Source organism: Typopeltis vanoorti, chromosome 19, assembly GCF_054136105.1.
Source record: "Typopeltis vanoorti isolate ZY-2024b chromosome 19, IOZ_Tvanoo_1.0, whole genome shotgun sequence".
Classification (NCBI taxonomy): domain Eukaryota; kingdom Metazoa; phylum Arthropoda; class Arachnida; order Uropygi; family Thelyphonidae; genus Typopeltis; species Typopeltis vanoorti.
In genome coordinates, this window is record NC_143567.1 from 21560110 (window position 1) to 21580917 (window position 20808).

The following is a 20808-nucleotide window of genomic DNA, read 5'->3' on the forward strand; positions in this document are numbered from 1 at the left end:
GCCGTGTACAGTTTTATTGAGAGAACTGTTTGGGATTATCTTTTGCTTGCATAGCTAGTTTCCTTTCATAATCCGTAGATGAAGGACAAGTGGTTCTTTCTTAATACAGTTAATATCAAACGCCTTTCCGTAGACCCCTGGATCGGTTAGTGAATCAGTCTCATGTCAAAAACTAATTATATAAAAAATATTAAATAAAAAAAAAACATTTTATAGTCACAGTCCTCTTTTCATTGAATAGCGCCTTTTAAAAGGCTTATAAATAAAACGCCAGAAAATGTAATTCTAGATAATAATTGAAATCCGGTGCATAAAAATGTACTAGATTTAAATCAAAATTCAAACTAAATTTAAATTTAATCAAAGTTAGTTAACTTTCGGTTTTTATTACAGATTATATGTAGTTACTTGATTTGTGGTAATTTTATAAGGTGGTGCTTGAAGTAGCGCTGTGTTTTGAAAGTGAAGGTAATTGTACCGAAGTATTTGCTGATGTAAGGTAGGCTGAGTGTTAACGAAAAGGGAGCAAAAGTTATATTTTGTCTGATAACATATTTTATAGTCACGTGGAAGATGATGGATTTAATGGTTCAGTATGTGCAGAAAAAGATAAATAAAGTTCGTTGGTGTTCAGGCGTAAAAGACTCGCTTCAGAATGGTGGAGATGAGATGCTTTTTACTGGCAGCTGGGATGATCTGGTATGATTTCTTACTAATGTTAAATTAAATCTCAATGCCATTTGTTTTACCGAAATAAAAGAAAATCGCTGTTGTGTGCCAATTTTCCCTTGATATTACGTTCCACATCGGATTTAAAGTAATATGGTCTTTGTTGTCACTTTTTAACTAGTGCCCATCTTCATGTTAAGTTGTGAATGCCTTTACCTGTAGAGCAGATTAATTTCTTGCTCACCTGAAAGCTTCCTGTTAACATCAAGTTGAGCAGTGCCAATATAACCGCGTCTTTCAGGAAAAAATAATGATTAGTAGTTTAGCATGGTATCAGCCGAGCAGAATTGTATCAAAAATTATGGATTAAAAACAAATCCTCTTATATTAATATGCTTGTTGGTCATTATAGAACAGAAATTGAATTTAAAAAAAAATCACATTATTGTGTGAAAGTCAGATTTGGAATTGTTTGTATCAATTTGTGTTCATCCAGTATTAGAAATCATGCTTGGTATAATTTTTAATAACTCATTAACACCTGACCTCCATGGTGTCTAAAGACTCATCGCAGGAGGCAGAGGCATAGCTGGGGGGTTGGAGGGGGAGGTCACTAAATTTTTTTCATTCACTTCACCACTCCATAGCCCTTTAGGAATAAAGCCTACTTTACCACAATTAAATGCTCTAATAAAGTGAGCATTAAATATCTCAACTATGTCTCTACATTGGTCACCAGAGTCCCATCTCCATCCATTTTTTTCTCTGTCATTTTTCCTCCCCTTCACCATATAGCAAAAAAAAAAAAAGAAAAAAAAATCCTTGAATTATAGAACTAGTCTCCTCATGTATTCTGATTTTTCTCTCTTTACTGTACCATTTATTTTCCCAGCCTTGAGTCTTATATTCCTTATGCAATTGTTCTCTATCTCTCTCTGTCTTTGTTTTCCAATTTTTTTTTTTTTTCCATCTGAATTTCTATTCCAGATTGCTGATTTTTTTTTTCACTCAAAGTATATGATCTGCCATTTTCACCAACAATTTTTTCTTAAGTATCTTCCATACATTACTTACCTCTTTTCCCTTCAGATTCTTTCATCCACTGTACTGCTACAAGCTGGTCTCTAAGTCTGTGATAGTGAATAATGCCTGTTCATCCTCCATTCTTCTACTCCATGCTACTATATGGTCACTCTTACCAACTGGGGCAAAGTATGACATCTCAGTTACAATATGCTCTGACTAAATCGAAAACTCTTGATCCTTTTGTTCAATCCATGCTGCCTAAGACTGTTGTGCCTTAAGGAATTCAAAAATTCAGTTCCCTTAGTACTGCACGCTGCCTCCTCTGCCCAGTTTATATTGCTATAGTTGAAGTTCTCCATAACGATCATTAGTACTGCATGCTGCCTCCTCTGCCCAGTTTATATTGCTATAGTTGAAGTTCTCCATAACGATCACTTGCTTTGCACTTGCCAGGCTAATTTTCCTAAACATTCCCTGCTCATCATCATCATTTGTATTCCCTGGTTTCATTAAATATCTTATCTTGCATATGTCTATTGCACATCATATACTCTCAAGGCTATTAGTGTTATTTCCAGTGTGATCCTCTACCCTGAGAAGGCACAATTTATCTTTTATCGTGAGTAGCACTCCATGACCACATTTACCTTCCTTATCCTGTTGAAATATGCTATAGCTTTCACTTTCTATCCCTGTTAATCAAGTTTCATTGATACCAACAATGTTTGGAGAGACTGAGTCCATCAATGCTACAAACCCATTCCCTTTACTCCTGATGCTCCTAGCATCTCTATACAGATGTGCATTGCTGGTATTCATATTGCTATTATTACTCCTTGCATACTCCATCTAGGTTCTGCAATAGTGTACACCCTCTCATTTCACCATCCCTGCTCTGTTCCACCCTTGCACTTCTATTTTTCCTGCCTTAACATACTTGCCCAGAAAACATCAATCTCTCCAAATGCCTACATTCTTCTGTATTCACATGTAATCCATCTCTTGCATACATCTTTCTTCTATCCTCAAATATACTCTACTCATCCACATATTCCAGACCTCTTCCTACACATTCTATACCATCTCATTCATTATGACCACTCTTCTCCTCCATTCTGCATTATCGAAGGCAACCAGTGATTAAATTCTAAACGAATATGCTCTTGGGGGTTCTTAAAGTGAGGATCATAAATGTGAGACTATTGCTAGATTGTTGCAACATTTTTATTTTTTTAAAATTTTATTTACTTATTCTCTGGTGGAATAAAAGCCATCAGGCCTTCTCTTTCACACCACCAGAAACATTAAATACTAATACAGATAGATAAAAAATTAAATAAAATAAAATAAATCAGCTAATGCCTTTTTATTCCTGTATATAGGGAGTAGGTGAGGCCGTTTTTAGCCTTATCTAACTTTTGGAGATTGAGTGGGCAGTTCAATCTCCACTGGTACCCAATCAGAGATAGCTGGCCCAAAGCTATCACTAATTAAGCGGCACGCAGTGAAGAGAGATGCTCAACAAGTGCCACCATCTCATGGTCCCTAACACTTGTATTTAATGTCTGAAATAATGTGGGTTCTACGGTCGATTTTCTTGAGTTTATGGGATGAAAAATCCGAGTTTCCGGGAGAAAAAACCCACTTGCCCATGCCAGAGATAGACTAACTCAGGTACCGGTCAAAAAAAGGCTAGAAAAATTTCTTCTAGCCTTTTTTTGACCTGTACCTGAGTAACCAAGTCTTCCTTGGTGAGGTCAAGTGCCTTGGTGTGCAAACACCACATCCACTGAGCTACACAGGCTCTACAGATAGATGCGAATACAAAATTACAAATCAATATAATACTTCTAACATATTAAAAGATAATTAAAATTAAGATAACATTAGGTTATATGAGCAATGAAAAAACGGTAGGCCTATTTAGTTTGTTACATAAATGCAGAAAAGAAAAAAAAAATGGAAATACAATAATAATGAAATAACTCAAATTCCTTACTAAATTTCTAATTTGACTTATTTAGACTGTAGAAACATTGAACAGTTATTGTCTTATTGATATTTCAATGAATATGCTGTAAAATGTAAAATAATACTGTACTTTTTAAAGATAAAGTTAGACAAACATATGCATTTACTCATATTAGTAAATTAAGTTGGCAGATCTTTCCTTTCATTCACCGTATTAATATTATTGCATTGCAACTGATGGGATTCCTGTATTTCTGTGGATTTGTTACAGACTTCTTTCTCTTCAGAAACTACACGCAAACTACCATTAGAAACTCGATTTGTATTATATCACTGTCATCTGAACTATTTTTCTGTTTAAAGAAGATATCAATATACTTGTCCATAGTTGAAATAGTAGGCCTATATAAACACAAAAATATTACATGATTTTCTTTGTGCTTCTCACAACAATGAGCTCTGATAAACAACTACTAATCTGCTATTCTATTGTTGGTTACTGACTATTGCCAACCAGAAAAGACAAAATATCACTATGAGTTTGTCAAAATTCTGCTACACTGCATTGCAATAATGTTTGCTTGTCAATCACTGCAAAATAATGCTTTACAGGAGCTCCAAACCTCCCCATCCCTTTCATCACACTTTCGTAATCAGGCGACTGTTGATATTGACTTTATATACACATTCAAAACTGTAAACAATTGTTGAATAATATATAGGCATAATTACCGTAAAGAGAGAAAAGTCACAAAACAGAAAAATGTTCTGGGTCCTGTGCATAAAAAAGTTCCGGGGCCAGGCCCTGGAGAGCTCCCAGCTGAATTTAACCAGTGGTTAAATTCATCTTCTGACACATTTCTCCTGTACTATCCCTAACATCAATCTCAAATCTCTCTCTCCATGATTCTGGCCACCTCTCAGATCATTTGTACCGACCATTAGTATTATTTCCTCTACATGTTCATCTTATTTCATTGTCAGTGCTACACTCTTTGTGATTCTGACCTGCAAGAACTCCTCTGTCACTACTCTGCACACCAGAAATCACTGAATCTCCATACATGATATTCTGAACAGATTCAGAATATTCACTACTTCCAATCTTTTTTTCTCCCCTACTTTCCCTCTGTCCTCTTGTCTCTCTATCCCTTGCTTCTACACTAGACTTTTTCCAATTTCCTGTCTTTCCCTGTCTCTTCCATTCTCTTGCTGCCTTCTATCACAGGTATACTATCAAACTCCTTGCACTAGCCAACTCTCTAACCTCCTGATCTCTTCATTCACCTTTTCATCCTGCTTTTAGCACATTCACACACATAATCATGGCTATCAGATAAACCATCTGACTCTGCCACACTTCCTATATAAATTCGTTAATAGTCAGTGTGGCTATTTAAGATTAACTTATTAAATTAATTTAAAAGGTAATAGAAATGTTTTATGTCATTACTGGTTATACCTTTTGTACTTTGTTTTTATACAAATCCCATTTATTCATAAAATGCTGCTAACTTCAGGTAATATATAGTTTCCCCCTGCGAATAAGTAATGTTAAACTTGTGCTCCAACATTTTATCGTAATTGTAATTGTTTTTTGTGCAAAATAAGCAGCAAACGGAAAAGTAACAGAAGGTACTAAGCAGCCGATTACTTCAGTACAACTCGTAAGTACCCATAGTCCATTAAATCTGCTATATTTTGCAACTAAAAAACAGCCACGTGAAAGCGCTATGCCTACCGTGCGAAATAAAGATGGCGGCAACAAAGGCCAACAACGGAAGATTACCTCGAGTTCCGTCAGTGTACCGTCGCCGATTACCAACAAACCGAACGACATTACGAAGTGCCGCAGCTGTGAAACCGAAGTCAGAGAAAGGAAAAAAAGGTATTGTGCAATTTCTGTTGCAACTGGTACATATTTCCTGCGCGACAATAAATGAATTGGCGTACAAGCTTTTTGCCGATCTAAACCATCCCTACTTCTGTACGACGTGCCTCCATCCGTAAAACAAATACTAAACCTAGGCAAAAGAGTCAATAACCTTGAGCAACAGCTCAATACCATGATCGATACCTTCTCCTCTAAAATCGGAAAGTTGGAAACTAAGCTCGAGACGCTCAACGGCCAGCGCCCGTGTGCCTGCTAACGAACTTCGTGAACTAATCACATCATCGGTACACGAGTCACTCAAGGCCGAAAATAGGAAACTCAATGCTGTTATCCTGAACTTTCCGATGGAAAACGGTAAATCCTTAAAAGAAGACGTCGGCAAACTTGCAGGAGAATGCAATTTCGATCCCAGAAATATTGTGAAATGCCATCATATTGGACCCATTAACAAAAGAAAGGATGGACCGAACTTTCCATGTCTCGTGAAAGTGACCTGCGACTCACCAATAAACACAACCAAATTTATAACCTTTGCCCAGAGAGAACAAAGATGCCAACTCTGAAGACTAGAAGAAAAATGCCAAAATGGAGACAACAGTTGGGTGATAGACTACAAACAATCCAAACTAATACAAAAACCAAGTGACTCCACTAGCAGCCACCAAGGACACCAGTATGCAGGCACTGCATAGGAAACATGCAAGACCCTTTGGGGTCAAATCCATGCCTCACAGAACCTTGCATATCTACTTCACCAACATCCGTGTCTTCAACTCCAACCTTAATAGCATCCACCACCATCTGCAGTCCACCAAACCCCACCTACTCCTTTTAACAGAAACTCAAATCTCACCTTTCCCCAGCACTATTCATCTCAACCTTCCTAACTATACACTATTTAACTCCTTTCGACCTAAGGGTGGCGTCTGTGCATATATCCGCTCTGACATACCCTGTCAGAGAGCAACTAACTTAGAATCGCCCGACTTCTCTTACATTTGAGCAGCTCTCAGATGTAAACTGTAGACTAAAATACAGAAATATTATTGAAAAGAAAATGAAAGAGTTTGAGAACAGGAATCAAACCTTGGAGATTCAGTGGCAAACTCTGAAGGAAACATTGATTGATTCTGCCAGAGAGGCATGTGGTGAGGTTGTGTGCAAAGATAAAAAAATCAGAACTCCCTGGTGGACACAGGAAGTTAAAGAGGCAGTGAAGGAAAAGAAGAAAGCATATCAAAAGTTCCTGGCAAATAAGTCAGCTTTTACTCTTACAGAATACAGAGACAAATGTAAGAAAGCTAAACAGTGTGTAAAACTAGCTAAACAAAAGTCATGGGAGGACTTTGGCAAGAATATAGAAAATAAATATCAAGAAGGTGGCAAAATATTCTGGAGGTTGTTGAAGAAGCTTAGGAATGGAGGAAAGAGTGGTGTAAAAGGAATTAGAGATGATAAAGGTGAAATGAAAACAGGAGAAAAAGATATCCTTGAAGTATGGAGTAATTACTTTGAAAAACTGCTAACTGAAACAAGCAGTGATGACAGCACAGTGATAAAAAACACTGACCAGGCATGCAGTCAGGAATACATATCCATACTTGAAGTAGAAAAAGCCATCAAAGGCTTGAAATGTGGAAACGCAGCAGGAGTAGATGATATTCGACCAGAAATGCTGAAGTATGGTGGTATAAAAGTCTTACAGTGGCTGCACTGCATAGTTCAGAAAGCCTGGACAGAGGGACGAATTCCCGATGATTGGAGTAGAGCTCTCATAGTACCCATATATAAAAAGGGAAATAAAACCGAATGTGAGAATTACAGAGGTATTTCCCTACTGAGTGTTCCTGGCAAGATCTATGCAAGTATACTTGAGAAACGGTTGAGAAGAATTGTGGAAGAAAAGCTTGGTGAAGAACAAGCTGGATTCAGGCCAAATAGAGGCTGTCAGGATCAGATCTTCACTTTACGACAAATAGTCGAGAAAGCATGGGAATATAACAAAGATCTGTATTTAAGTTTTGTCGATTTGGAAAAGGCATATGACAAGGTGCCAAGAGAGAAGCTATTCAGTACGCTGCAGTTATATGGTGTCAATGGGGCATTATATCAAGCAATACTTAGTCTTTATTTGAGTTGTAAGTCAGCAGTTAGAATTGAAGGAAGTACAGGAAGATGGTTTAATGTTAAATCTGGTGTGAGACAAGGATGTACATTATCCCCTGTGTTATTCATTATCTATATGGATCACATTATGAAGGAATGTGGTATTAAACCTGATATCAAAATTGGAGATGTTAATGTCATCTCTTTGCTTTATGCGGATGATATTATACTTCTAAATAAATCCGCTACAAGTCTGCAAGATTCTCTGACTAAATTGAATAGCTGTTGTAATAGATATGGTATGAAGGTCAGCAATAAAAAGACAAAGACAATGAAAATAGGCAGAATCATTGAAAATGTCAACTGTGTTGTGAATGGAGAACCTGTGGAACAAGTAAAACATTTCAGCTACTTGGGCACAATTTTTGCTGAAGATGGTAAACTAAATATAGAAATAGACAACAGAATCAGCAAAGCTGGTATCGTGGGAAGTCAATTGAATAAATTCATATGGAATAAGAAAGAAATTAGTCGGAACACTAAATTAGCTGTATACAAGACTGTGTTCAAACCAATTTTAACTTATGGATCTGAGAGCTGGGTCAGAAGTAAAACACTTGACCAAAGACTAGAGACCGCAGATATGAGAGTCCTGAGAAAGATTAGAGGCGTGAACAGATGGCATCAATGGCAATATCATATTAAAAATGAGGATATTAGGAAAGAACTTGACATTGTCAGCATCCAGGAATGTGTTAGCAGAGCTAATCTCAGATGGTATGGTCACTTAAATAGAATGGGAGAGGAAAGATTAGCAAAACAAGTGTTCTCTGCCAGGTTGGCAGGAAAACGACCCAGAGGAAGACCAAGATATAGGTGGATTGATACGGTACAAAGTGCCTTAGACGATAGAAATATAAGATCTGATAATGTTGGAGTCTTGACAAGTAACAGACTGATTTGGAGGAAAATTGTAGATAGGAAGTTAGTAATGATGTAATTTTTTCATGTAGTACTGTCATATCCTGTACACCCCTTGAGGGTACATGGCAGGAATTTGATGATGATGATGATGATGATGACTTCGACCTTCTTTGGCTGAAGATATCCCTCCCCCACTCAGTCAAATTCATCTGCTGTCTCTCTATCGCTCCCCTAATACCACCAATCACTCTGAGCTCTTTCATTTCCTCTCCTTAAAAGTTGATTTCCTCCAGTCCCACCCTCCTAACAGCAAAATCATTCTCCTGGGTGATTTCAACTTCCATAACAGCAATTGGCTTTCCTCTTCCAGTTATACAGATCCTGCAGGCAGAGATCCTGAAACATTTGCAGTCGCTAATGACCTCACACAAATTGTTCAAAAACTGACCAGAATACCAGATAACCCAAACCACTTGCCAAATACCCTAGATCTCTTCCTTACTAATGACCCCTTGAAATATGCAGTGAATGTAGTGAACCCCCTTGGCAATTCTGACCACAACTTAGTGCTCATCTCCTCCCCCATGCAACAACCCTTACACAGTCACTCCTACACAAGGGTAGTTTGGCATTATAACAGTGCCAAATGGGACAGTCTTTGAGACTACTATGCTTCATTCCCATGGTTAGACTATTGTTTCCAGTCTTCCAGTCCAAACATATGCACTGAACGCATCATCAAAGTGATCCTCACTGCCATTAAAACATATATTTCCCACACTACTCAGACCTGCCATCCCTTAACTAAACCCTGGTTCTCCAAAAAATGTGCCAGGGCTGTACAAATGAAAAATCGGGCATACCACAACTGGCTGAAATCAAGAACCCCCATCCTCATTCAATGCCTAAACTGAAGCCCGAAACAAATGCAAGAAAATACTTCCAAAAATTATCAATACTTCCAAAACAGAATTTGAACAGGTGAAAAGCAGGAAGCTTGCAGCCTGTCCAAACAGCAGCTGTGCCTTTTGGTCTCTTGCCAAGGCAATTGGCCGAAAATTTTACCCTATGCTGTTCCCACCTCTATCATACCCAGATGCTTCAGTAGCAACATCACTCATATAGAAAAAGCTAATTTCCTGGCATCACACTCTGCCTCCAATGCACACATAATTGACAATGGCAAATGCCCTCCAGTCATTCCAACATTCAATGCCCCCTGTATCTTTTTGCCAAAAAGACATCACAAACCTGTCATCTAAATTAGACACAAAAAAGTCTCCTGGCCCTGACGGCATTCCTCCAATTATCCTGAAGGTCTGTGCATCAGAACTGACTCCTTTCCTATTTCACCTGTACACACTCTCTTACTCCACTGGTATATCCCAAAACCTGGACACTGGCCTATATTCAACCCATTCCTAAAAAGGGTGACAAATCACTGCGATCTAACTACCGCCCTATCTCACTGACTTCAGTCCTATCTAAAGTAATGGAGAAAATCATCGACTCTGAACTCCTGATCTACCTTGAAGGTACCTGGCTATTAAGCGACCATCAGTACGGATTCCGTCAACAGGAGATCTACTCTCATACATCACCCATCACTGGACAAACGCCATGGAGAAATTTGGTGATTCCCAAGTAGTTGCACTTGATATCTCCAAAGCCTTTGACCGAGTCTGGCACAAAGGCTTAATAAGCAAACTCCCATCATTTGGACCCTCAGGACTTCTGCAGATGGATTGCCAGCTTCCTGTCTGGATGCACACTATGTGTGATGGTAGACGGCTCCCTATCCTCTCACCATTCAACTAATGCTGGGGTCCCAAAGGTTCAGTTCTCTCACCGACCCTCTTTCTTCTATATATCAATGGCCTACTTCAGTTGACCTCTAACCCAATACACAGTTTTGCAGATGACAGCACATCATATTCCTCCCTTTCATTTGACAAACCCTACACTACACAACTCGCCTCAACCCACAGAACATCGACCACCATTGTCCTTAATTCTGACCTCCAAGCTATCCGCCAGTGGGGCTCAGATAACCTCGTCAAACGTCGACGCTAGTAAAACCCAGTTCTGTCTTATTTCTCACAAAAAAGAACCATTTTCCCCCAGCATTGTTTTTGATAACACTCAAATTCTCAGACAAGATGAAATTTCTCTTCTCGGAATTACCTTGACATCAAGCCTCTCCTGGCATAAACACATCACAGCCACTGCATCCTCAGCTTCCAAAAAAACTAGGTTTTCTCTTTCGCTCAAGATGCTACTTCATCTCTAAACAGCTGTTAACACTATACATCACAAATCCGTCCAGCTCTCGAATACTGCTCTCACATCTGGAGTGGGGCTCCAAAAAGCTCCCTCAAAATGCTTGACTCAATACAGAGGAAAGCAATTAGACTAATAAATGACCCATTCCTCACCAGCTCACTCCTCCCACTTTCACATAGACACTTGGTCTCTGCAATCTGTATATTCTATAAATATTTCCATGGGAAATGTTCATCCGAAACAGCATCAATAATTCCCCCACCCTGTACTAAACCCATTGGAACACATACAGCTGCCACCCAACATCCTTTCACAGTGCATCTCGAAACCCACAGAACAAGTTTCTTTTCCTCATTCATCCCTGCTACTGCAGTACTGTGGAACAGTCTTCTCCCAGATGTATTTCCCAAGGAATACAACATACAGGCGTTCAAATCAAATGTAAATAAGTTTCTCCTTTCGCAACCCACCACCCATATACGGTACTAATGTACTATAGGTTGACCAGCCAACCTCCTGTATATGGGCCCAACATAAAATAAAAAACAAAAACAAAAATAAAAAAAACCTATAGTACATTATGTAACTCGTAACTTACCACAGTACTAATCTAAAAACCCTGCTCTAGTTTTCCAATAAGTAGAGTGGTGGTCTTATCTCTCACCTAGAGATATTCACAAATGTCCATGCTCTGTAGGATTTGAATCCACTTGTTAGTTGGAGAGCTGGCACACTATCCGCTCAGCCAACCAGGTTATAATTTTTATGTTACAAGTTTCTTATTAGAAGAAGAATTTAAATTATATTTGACTAAAAATACTTGTTTTAATTTTTATACTCAATGAACAAACAAAAGTTTGCACTTGAAGAATCTTCACAACTAGGATACTTGTATATAGAGTCTGTTGACTTCACATTGCTTCCTTATCGAATATTGACACAGCATACCCCTTTTTTGAACTTGTATGTTACCATGCATTATGGAAAGGAACTACCTGGGCCAATATTGACTTATTCAGATCTCATCAGTAGAAGCTAGACTCATGTCGATACTGAGATCCAAATCAATGTAGGAGACATTTTCCACATATGAGTTGAAAAATATTGTCTTATCATATTATTGAAATATTCCAATCAGGATTATAGCAAGTCATTTATACATCAGAATGGAGTAGGATGGGGTGCTGTGCAGTATGGGATACTGAGACAATTTGATGTGAAGTCAACAAGCCTTATAGAGGCTACCTGTATATAGATACAAGTAGCCTACTTATGAGGATGTTTAATGTACAAAGTTTAGATTGCTCATGCTTGTAAATAGCTTTAAAAAGAAAACAATTTCTTATCAAGTAAAAAACTTGCTACATGATGAATTATTTCAACCACCATCATAGAAACTTTACAAGCAGTATGGAAAATATGCCACTAGGTATTAACATGACAGCCCATAAATAAAACTGGTTAAGAATTGGTGATTAGTTCATAAAAGCCAGTTTTCCATATTTCAAGGCTATTCGTGGAAAACATATATTTTAAACTTTGTCTCTGCACGTATCTATTTACTTTTTTTTTTAATTATAAAAAAAATTGTTTTAGTGACCATTGGAGATGCCATTTAGTGTAAGATTTATCGATGTAAGTCTGTGCTGAAAGCTTTTAATCCTAATTTATTCAAAAAAGTGCTATTTGTAAAAAAAAAAAAATGTATAAATATTTTCAGATTAGTACATATCCTGATCAATACCATTAATAAATTAGTTTAATCCTTTATCCAAGTGTAAGCAAACAAAGTTTGCGGCCAAAGGATCTTCAGGACTGAGGCAACTCGTGGTAAAGGTGGTCCAAGTTCTCATCACTACTTGTCTTAGTATCTCCCATAATGCAAAGCATATCTCCTTGCAGACATGTATATAATGCTATGCATTAAGGGAAGGGCCATACCCGAGACTGGTTTCGACCTTTATTGAGGTCTCGTCGGTGGGAGCCAGACCCAGAGGTGGTGATACTAAGGTGGAAGCAATGGAGAAGTCATATTTACCTATACGAGTTGCCAAAAGGTGTCTCACCTTATTATTAAATTACTCTGGATTTAGAGAAAGATGTTGGAAGTTTTTCCACTTGGTTAGACTATAATAAATTCAGTTTATTGTAGACTCACATCCCCCATATTCCACTTTTTGATATATGTCAGTCAGCCAATATTTTATAATCCAACCTCATTTTCTTTAGTTTATGCAGCAGTCTTCCATGCTGTATTGTGTAAAGACTTGGCAAAATCCAAAAGCATCATGGTGTATCATTCCCCTTGTTTAACTCAAGGAAAAATCTAGCTTTCACACCCTTCTTGAGCATTCATTCTCATCTTCCAAGGGTGTCCTCTTGTCCTTTCCCCACCCTCCATAAAATGAAAAATTCCATCTTCTGATATCCTGTATGACCATGTCATAAGTTTGTGAGTTTCAATCATATTACCCTGCTTTTTCCTGTTTGCTAGTGTCTGCAGTGTACAAATTATCAATCCGTCGTCATAATCAGTATTCTACAATCTTGATATTGTTCTTAATATTCTCCTTTGTACTCTCTCTTCACTGTATTAGAATTACCATGGAAACCAGGAGACCAGACCACTTCACAGTTGTCCAAGCGAGGTATTATGAAGGCCTTGTAAAGAAGCAAAATGACTTTATCTTTACATGTGAAAGTTTGTTTCATCATTTCAATTATCTTTTTAGTTGTATTTGTAATCTTTGTTACATGGCCCTGAACTTGCTGTCGGCTAACACTAAAAGATCCCTAGCCTGATCAGTTTCTTCTAGCATAATCCCATCAATATAATATGACATTGGGTATCTAATCATGCCAAAATGTATGATATTACATTTACTGACATTCATTTTCCCATGTCCACAGTTCCAGCCTACTCAGATCATTCTGCAAGTACTGCATATCAGCTGCAATCCTGCCTATCTTTGCCTCATCAGCAAATAGCTGTATGTTGCCTCTCAAATCCTTCCCAATGTCATTGATGTCACAGAAGAACAATGAACCAAGGACCGATCCTTGTGGTATACCACTGGTTATCTTAAATCTTGTAGACTCACATCCTCCATATTCCACTTTTTATATATGTCAGTCAGCCAATATTTTATAATCCAATCTCATATTCTTTAGTTTATGCAACAGTCTTCCATGCTGTGTTGTGTAAAGACTTAGCAAAATCAAAAAGCATCATGGTGTATCATTCCCCTTGTTTAACTCGATATAACATTATTACAGAATGGAAGCAAGTTGCTCAAACATGACTTTTCCTCAGTAAACCCATGCTGTTTGTTGCAAAGTAGATCCCTAATCAACTTTTCCAAAATCTTTGCCAACACTCCAGAGATACTGATAGGTCAATAGTTGGATACATCAGTCTTTGCACCACCCTTACAATGGGATTTCCATTCATTTTTGCCATTCCTGTGGAATCTTTCACAGACTCAAATTCATCAGGACAGTGTGAAGCCTCACTCGGCATGAGTGAGTATGGCAACACCTTGGCTAGGAAATTCTGTTTTCTAGACATTTCACTGATTTGATTATCACTTTCTCTTATTACTGGAATTACACATGTAACTGACAGTTTTGAAAATGAAAATGGAGTTTTTCATCATCATCATCATCAAATTCCTGCCATGTACCCTCAAGGGGTGTACAGGATATGATAGTACTACATGAAAAAAATTACATCATTATTAATTTCCTATCTACAATTTTCCTCCAAATCAGTCTGTTACTTGTCAAGACCCCAACATTATCAGATCTTATATTTCTGTCATCTAAGGCACTTTGTACCATATCAACTCATGTATATCTTGGTCTTCCTCTGGGTCGTTTTCCTGCCAACCTGGAAGAAAACACTTGTTTTGCTAATCTTTCCTCACCCATTCTGTTTAAGTGACCATACCACCTGAGATTAGCTCTGCTAACGCATTCCTGGATGCTGACAATGTCAAGTTCTTTCCTAATATCCTCGTTTTTAATATGATACTGCCATTGATGCCACCTGTTCACGCCTATAATCTTTCTCAGGACTCTCATATCTGAAGTCTCTAGTCTTTGGTCAAATGTTTTACTTCTGACCCAGCTCTCAGATCCATAAGTTAAAACTGGTTTGAACACTGTCTTGTATACAGCTAATTTAGTGTTGCGACTAATTTCTCTCTTATTCCATATGAATTTATTCAATTGACTTCCCACCATACCTTTGCTTATTCTGTTGTCTATTTCTATATTTAATTTACCATCTTCAGTAAAAATCGTGCCTAAATAGCTGAAATGTTTTACTTGTTCCACAGGTTCTCCATTCACAACACAGTTGACATTTTCAATGATTCTGCCTATTTTCATTGTCTTTGTCTTTTTATTGCTGACCTTCATACCATATCTATTACAAGAGCTATTCAATTTAGTCAGAGAATCTTGCAGACTTGTAGCAGATTTATTTAGAAGTATAACATCATCCGCATAAAGCAAAGAGCTGACATTAACATCTCCAATTTCGATATCATGTTTAATACCACTTTCCTTCATAATGCGATCCATATAGATAATGAATAACAGAGGGGATAATGTACATCCTTGTCTCACACCAGATTTAACATTAAACCATCTTCCTGTACTTCCTTCAATTCTAACTGCTGACTTACAACTCAAATAAAGACTAAGTATTGCTTGATATAATGTCCCATTGACACCATATAACTGCAGCGTATTGAATAGCTTCTCTCTTGGCACCTTGTCATATGCCTTTTCCAGATCGACAAAACTTAAATACAGATCTTTGTTATATTCCCATGCTTTCTCGACTATTTGTTGTAAAGTGAAGATCTGATCCTGACAGCCTCTATTTGGCCTGAATCCAGCTTGTTCTTCACCAAGCTTTTCTTCCACAATTCTTCTCAACCATTTCTCAAGTATACTTGCATAGATCTTGCCAGGAACACTCAGTAGGGAAATACCTCTGTAATTCTCACATGCAGTTTTATTTCCCTTTTTATATATGGGTACTATGAGAGCTCTACTCCAATCATCGGGAATTCGTCCCTCTGTCCAGGCTTTCTGAACTATGCAGTGCAGCCACTGTAAGACTCTTATACCACCATACTTCAGCATTTCTGGTCGAATATCATCTACTCCTGCTGCCTTTCCACATTTCAAGCCTTTGATGGCTTGTTCTACTTCTAGTATGGATATGTATTTCTGAATGCATGCCTGGTCAGTGTTTTTTACCACTGTACTGTCATCAATGCTTGTTTCATTTAGCAGTTTTTCAAAGTAATTACTCCATACTTCAAGGATATCTTTTTCTCCCGTTTTCATGTCACCTTTATCATCTCTAATTTCTTTTATAGCACTCTTTCCTCCATTCTTAAGCTTCTTCAACAACCTCCAGAATATTTTGCCACCTTCTTGATATTTATTTTCTATATTCTTGCCAAAGTCCTCCCATGACTTTTGTTTAGCTAGTTTTACACAGTTTAGCATTCTTGCATTTGTCTCTATATTCTCTAAGAGCACAAGCTGACTTATTTGACAGGAACTTTTGATATGCTTTCTTCTTTTCCTTCACTGCCTCTTTAACCTCCTGTGTCCACCAAGGAGTTGTGATTTTTTTATCCTTACAAACAACCTCACCACATGCCTCTCTGGCAGAATCAATGTTTTCTTCAGAGTTTGCCAATGAATCTCCAAGGTTTGATTCCTGTTCTCAAACTCTTTCATTTTTCCTTCAATAATCTTTGTGTATTTTAGTCTACAGCTCACATCTGAAAGCTGCTCAACTTTTATTCGCTTTAAAACTTTCTTACATGTTATTCTTTTCAATATGAAATTCAATTTTATCCTGCTCAAGACTAAATAGTGATCACTTCCAATTTCAAATCCTCTGTACACTCTGGTGTCCTGCAGCAGGGAGAAAACATCACTATCGACAATAACATAGTCAATGAGACTTTTCTTATTCCTAGCCTCTTCACTCCATGTGAATTTGTGCACATTTTTATGTTGGAACATGGTGTTAGTAATAACCAGTCCATGTCCTGAGCAGAAATCCAATAGATATTTGCCATTATTATTAGCTTTGCTCTTTTCTCCAAATTTTCCCAAAATATTTTTGTATGTCTCACAATCATTTCCTACTATGCTATTTAGATCTCCAACAAGGACCAACTTTTCATTTTTCATTGTGTCAGTTGCTTTTTCTAAAGCGTCAAAAAATTCCTCCACTTCTACCTTAGTAGAACCTTCTGTGGGACCATATGCACAAATAAGTCTCATTGTCCAGTTCCCCATTCTCATATTTGCCCACATTACTCTACTTGAGACTGACTGCCATTCAAGAAGATTAGCCTCGTATTTTGTGTTGAATACTATGACTACTCCTTCTTTTCCTTGATTTGTATTTGGAAATTTATATCTGGTTGAGAAAAGCTGTAAAGGCACTTAGTTTATTTTTTATAGTGTTTTATTCATTATTTTATGTTATTTCATCTTAAAAAGTTTCTCATCAGATAATTAAAAAAATTGAATGAAAACTTAGATATTAAAAAGTGCCTCTTATTGCAAAACAATTCCAGTTGAAATTATAATAGATTTTTTTTTTCAGTTATGAGATATATTCTTTGCACCATTAGTTAAATTATTCCTTCCATTAAGAAGTATTGCATCATTTATTTATTTAAAAAAATTTTTTGTATAATCTTTGATTTGCTCATTTTAAATACACATTTTTATTATTATTATTATTATTATTCAGGCCTCCAAGGAGTCAAAAGACTCATCGAGGGGAGGTCCCCCCCCCCTGAGAAACACAAAGTCTATCATACCACTCTTTAAACTCACTGACCGTTCTCGCTCCCACCACTCCATCAGGCAATGCATTCCACGGCTCAACCACCCTCCACACAAAGAAACCACTCCTTACCCTCTTGCTCACAGTTTCCTTTCATAACTTCCAGGGATGGCCTCTTGTCATCACTCCTTCCCGCTGTTCAACCAAGCGAAAGAACTCCCCAGTGTCAACCCTGTAACCACCTCTCAACAGTTTAAAAGTCTCAATCATATCACCTCTCCTTCTTCTATCCACCCAAGCTCTGCAGTCCACATTCTCTCAGCCGATCCTCATAACTATCCTTGTACAGTCCTGAAACCATCTTTGTCATCCGTCTTTGTATCCTTTCCACAGTTAATTTATCCCCTTCAAATCCTGGGGACCAAATCTGAGAACAATAGTCCAAGTGTGGTCTGATCAGAGACTTATACAACGGAATGATAACCCTCTTATCTCTGCAGGGCAGTGTCCTTCTCATAATAGCAGCAATCCTCTGTGTTACCTTCACCACCTTTGCAATATGTGCCCTAAACTTCAGGTTTCTATCAATCATCAACCCCAGATCTCTTGTCTCCCCTACTTCCTCCAGTATAACCCCTCCCATAGAGTATGCAGCATCCCATCGATGTTTCCCAAACCTCAAGACCTTACATTTTGCTGCATTAAACTGACATCCCCATTCATTTGCCCATATATCTAGCTTATTTAAATCCTCTTGCAGGGCTACCACATCTGCACTATTACTAATAATCCTTTCCAGCTTCGCATCATCCGCAAACAACTGAATATCCCCCTGCAATCCACTGGCTATGTCATTGATGTAAAGGTTAAACAATATAGGTCCTAGTACTGAGCCCTGTGGGACCCCACATGTAACCCTCTGCCTCCTGGAAACTGCTCCACCATACACAACTCTCTGATACCTATCAGACAGCCAATCCTGAATCCAGTTGACCAACCTGACATCCAGACCGATGTGTTGCAACTTAAATATCAGCTTATCATGTGGCACCCTGTCAAATGCCTTTGCCAAGTCTAAGAAAATTGCAGTATATGCCTTTCCCTCATCTAATGTTCTTGAAACTTTATTATAAAAGGCTAGCATATTGCTAAAACAAGAGCGTCCTTTCACAAATCCATGTTGATTCTCACAGATAACATTACCCTCATCTGCCCAATGCTGTATACGGTCCCTCACTACTTTCTCCAAGATCTTAACAACTACTGATGACACACAGACTGGCCTATAATTAGACACTTCCAGTCTGTTACCACCCTTATGAAATGGCACTATCTTACCTTCCTTCCATTCCCTGGGCACCTTTGCCAAAGCCAGACTTTCATTGAAAAGCCACGTTAAAGGCACTGTCAATTCCCTAGCACATTCTCTCAAAACTCGTGGTGAAATACCATCGAGTCCCACAGCTTTACTGACATCCAGAGTACTCAGTATCTGAAACACACTCTCCTCCTGTACCTCCAGACCTCGAACCAGTCCTATCCCTCTAGCATTAAAACCGACTCCTCTAGGATGAAATACTCCAATAAAGTGTTCATTGAACAATTCCACTATGTCCTCTGCATCAGTCACTCTATTCCCATTTTTATCCCACAATATCATTCTTCCACAGTCATTTCTCCTCCTACTGGCCACATAGCTAAAAAATTCCCTAGGATTTTCTTTGGATCTTAGGGCCAATCTCCTCTCATATTCCAGTTTCGCTTTCCTTACCACACTAGTCACTCTTCTTGCCTGTGTCTTATATTCCTCATGCATCTCTTCACCTGTCTCCTTATATCTCTTCCATAGCCTCTTTTTCGTATGCAATTCCTGTTTAATATTGTTTGTCATCCACTTTACTCCAAATTGCATCCTCTTCTTCACTCGTGGTATACAACTTACCATTGCTGATAACAAATATTCTTTCACAATTTCCCACTCACTAGTGATATCCCGGCCTTCCAATTCCTGCCTCCATGAAACTTCCCGAAGTTGACGTCTAAGACTATTATAATCACCTGCCTTATAATTCCACATAAGTTCCCGTCTCTTTGATACTCCTGTATGTCTATTCATTTTCCAAGTCAACACCATATGGTCACTCTCTCCAACTGGTGGGAGAGACATCAACTCAGTTATTATCAACTCTTCTGATGCTATAACCAAATCCAAAACTTTTGAACCTCTTGTTCCCTCTGGTACATGTCCCTCAAGAATTCTAGAAATTCCTTTCCCCTATTGCTACATGCATCTTCCTCTCTCCAATTTATACTACTGAAGTTAAAATCTCCCATAACAATCATTCTTCTTGCACTTGCCAAACTTAGCTGTCTAAACATCTCCTGGTCCCCATCCTCTGTGCTCCTGAGTCTGTAGCAACACCCCACTAAATATCCTGTCTTGCCTACCTCTACCTCACACCATACGCTCTCAAAATCATTTGTCTCACTTCCTTCCAAATTCTCCACTCTTAGAGGACATAGGTCATCACTTATCATAAGCAGTACCCCACCACCACGCTTTCCCCTGCTATCCTGACGAAAAATGCTATACCCAGCGACTTCTATTCCTGTTGTTATATCCCCTTCTGTCAACCACGTCTCAGTGATCGCAATAATTTTTGGCCAGGCTGATGCTATCTGCGCCACCAATTCTTCTCCCTTATTCCGGATACTCCTGGCATTAGTATAAAATATACTAATGCCAGGAGTTATATTTTGTTGTGTCTTTGTGATCAGTAACAGCTCACAGTTATTTACCATTGCAAAAGAAACATACAAGAACAAATGAACACATAGCTGGTCTAGTTTGTCAAATTGTAGCTAACCAGCTGGGATGCCATGGATTTTGCTTTGGTCCTGGTTGTTTATGAATATCTTTGGATGGTCAGCAGTGGTTGTTATTTGGTACAAGGCTGTTACCATGCATTTTTGGAGGCCTAAAATGGTCTGGAAAAGTACCACGTTTTGGTTAGTTGAGTTGCAAGTTAATCCAGTACATAGTGTCTACCCACTGCACTAATATAGATTTACAACCTTTTTATGAGTGAGATTCACATTA

At 38.2% G+C, this 20808-nt stretch overlaps 1 protein-coding gene across 1 annotated transcript in view; it reads left to right on the top strand.

Moving 5' to 3' along the window:
* The first annotated feature begins 313 nt into the window (after positions 1-313).
* Nup43 (nucleoporin 43) overlaps positions 314-20808 on the top strand; it is a 120183-nt gene continuing 99688 nt past the window's right edge. Inside the window, exon 1 of the mRNA XM_090409374.1 lies at positions 314-699. Coding sequence (XP_090265500.1) covers positions 574-699 — 126 coding nt within the window. The 5' untranslated portion in view covers positions 314-573. The remainder of the gene's footprint in view (positions 700-20808) is intronic.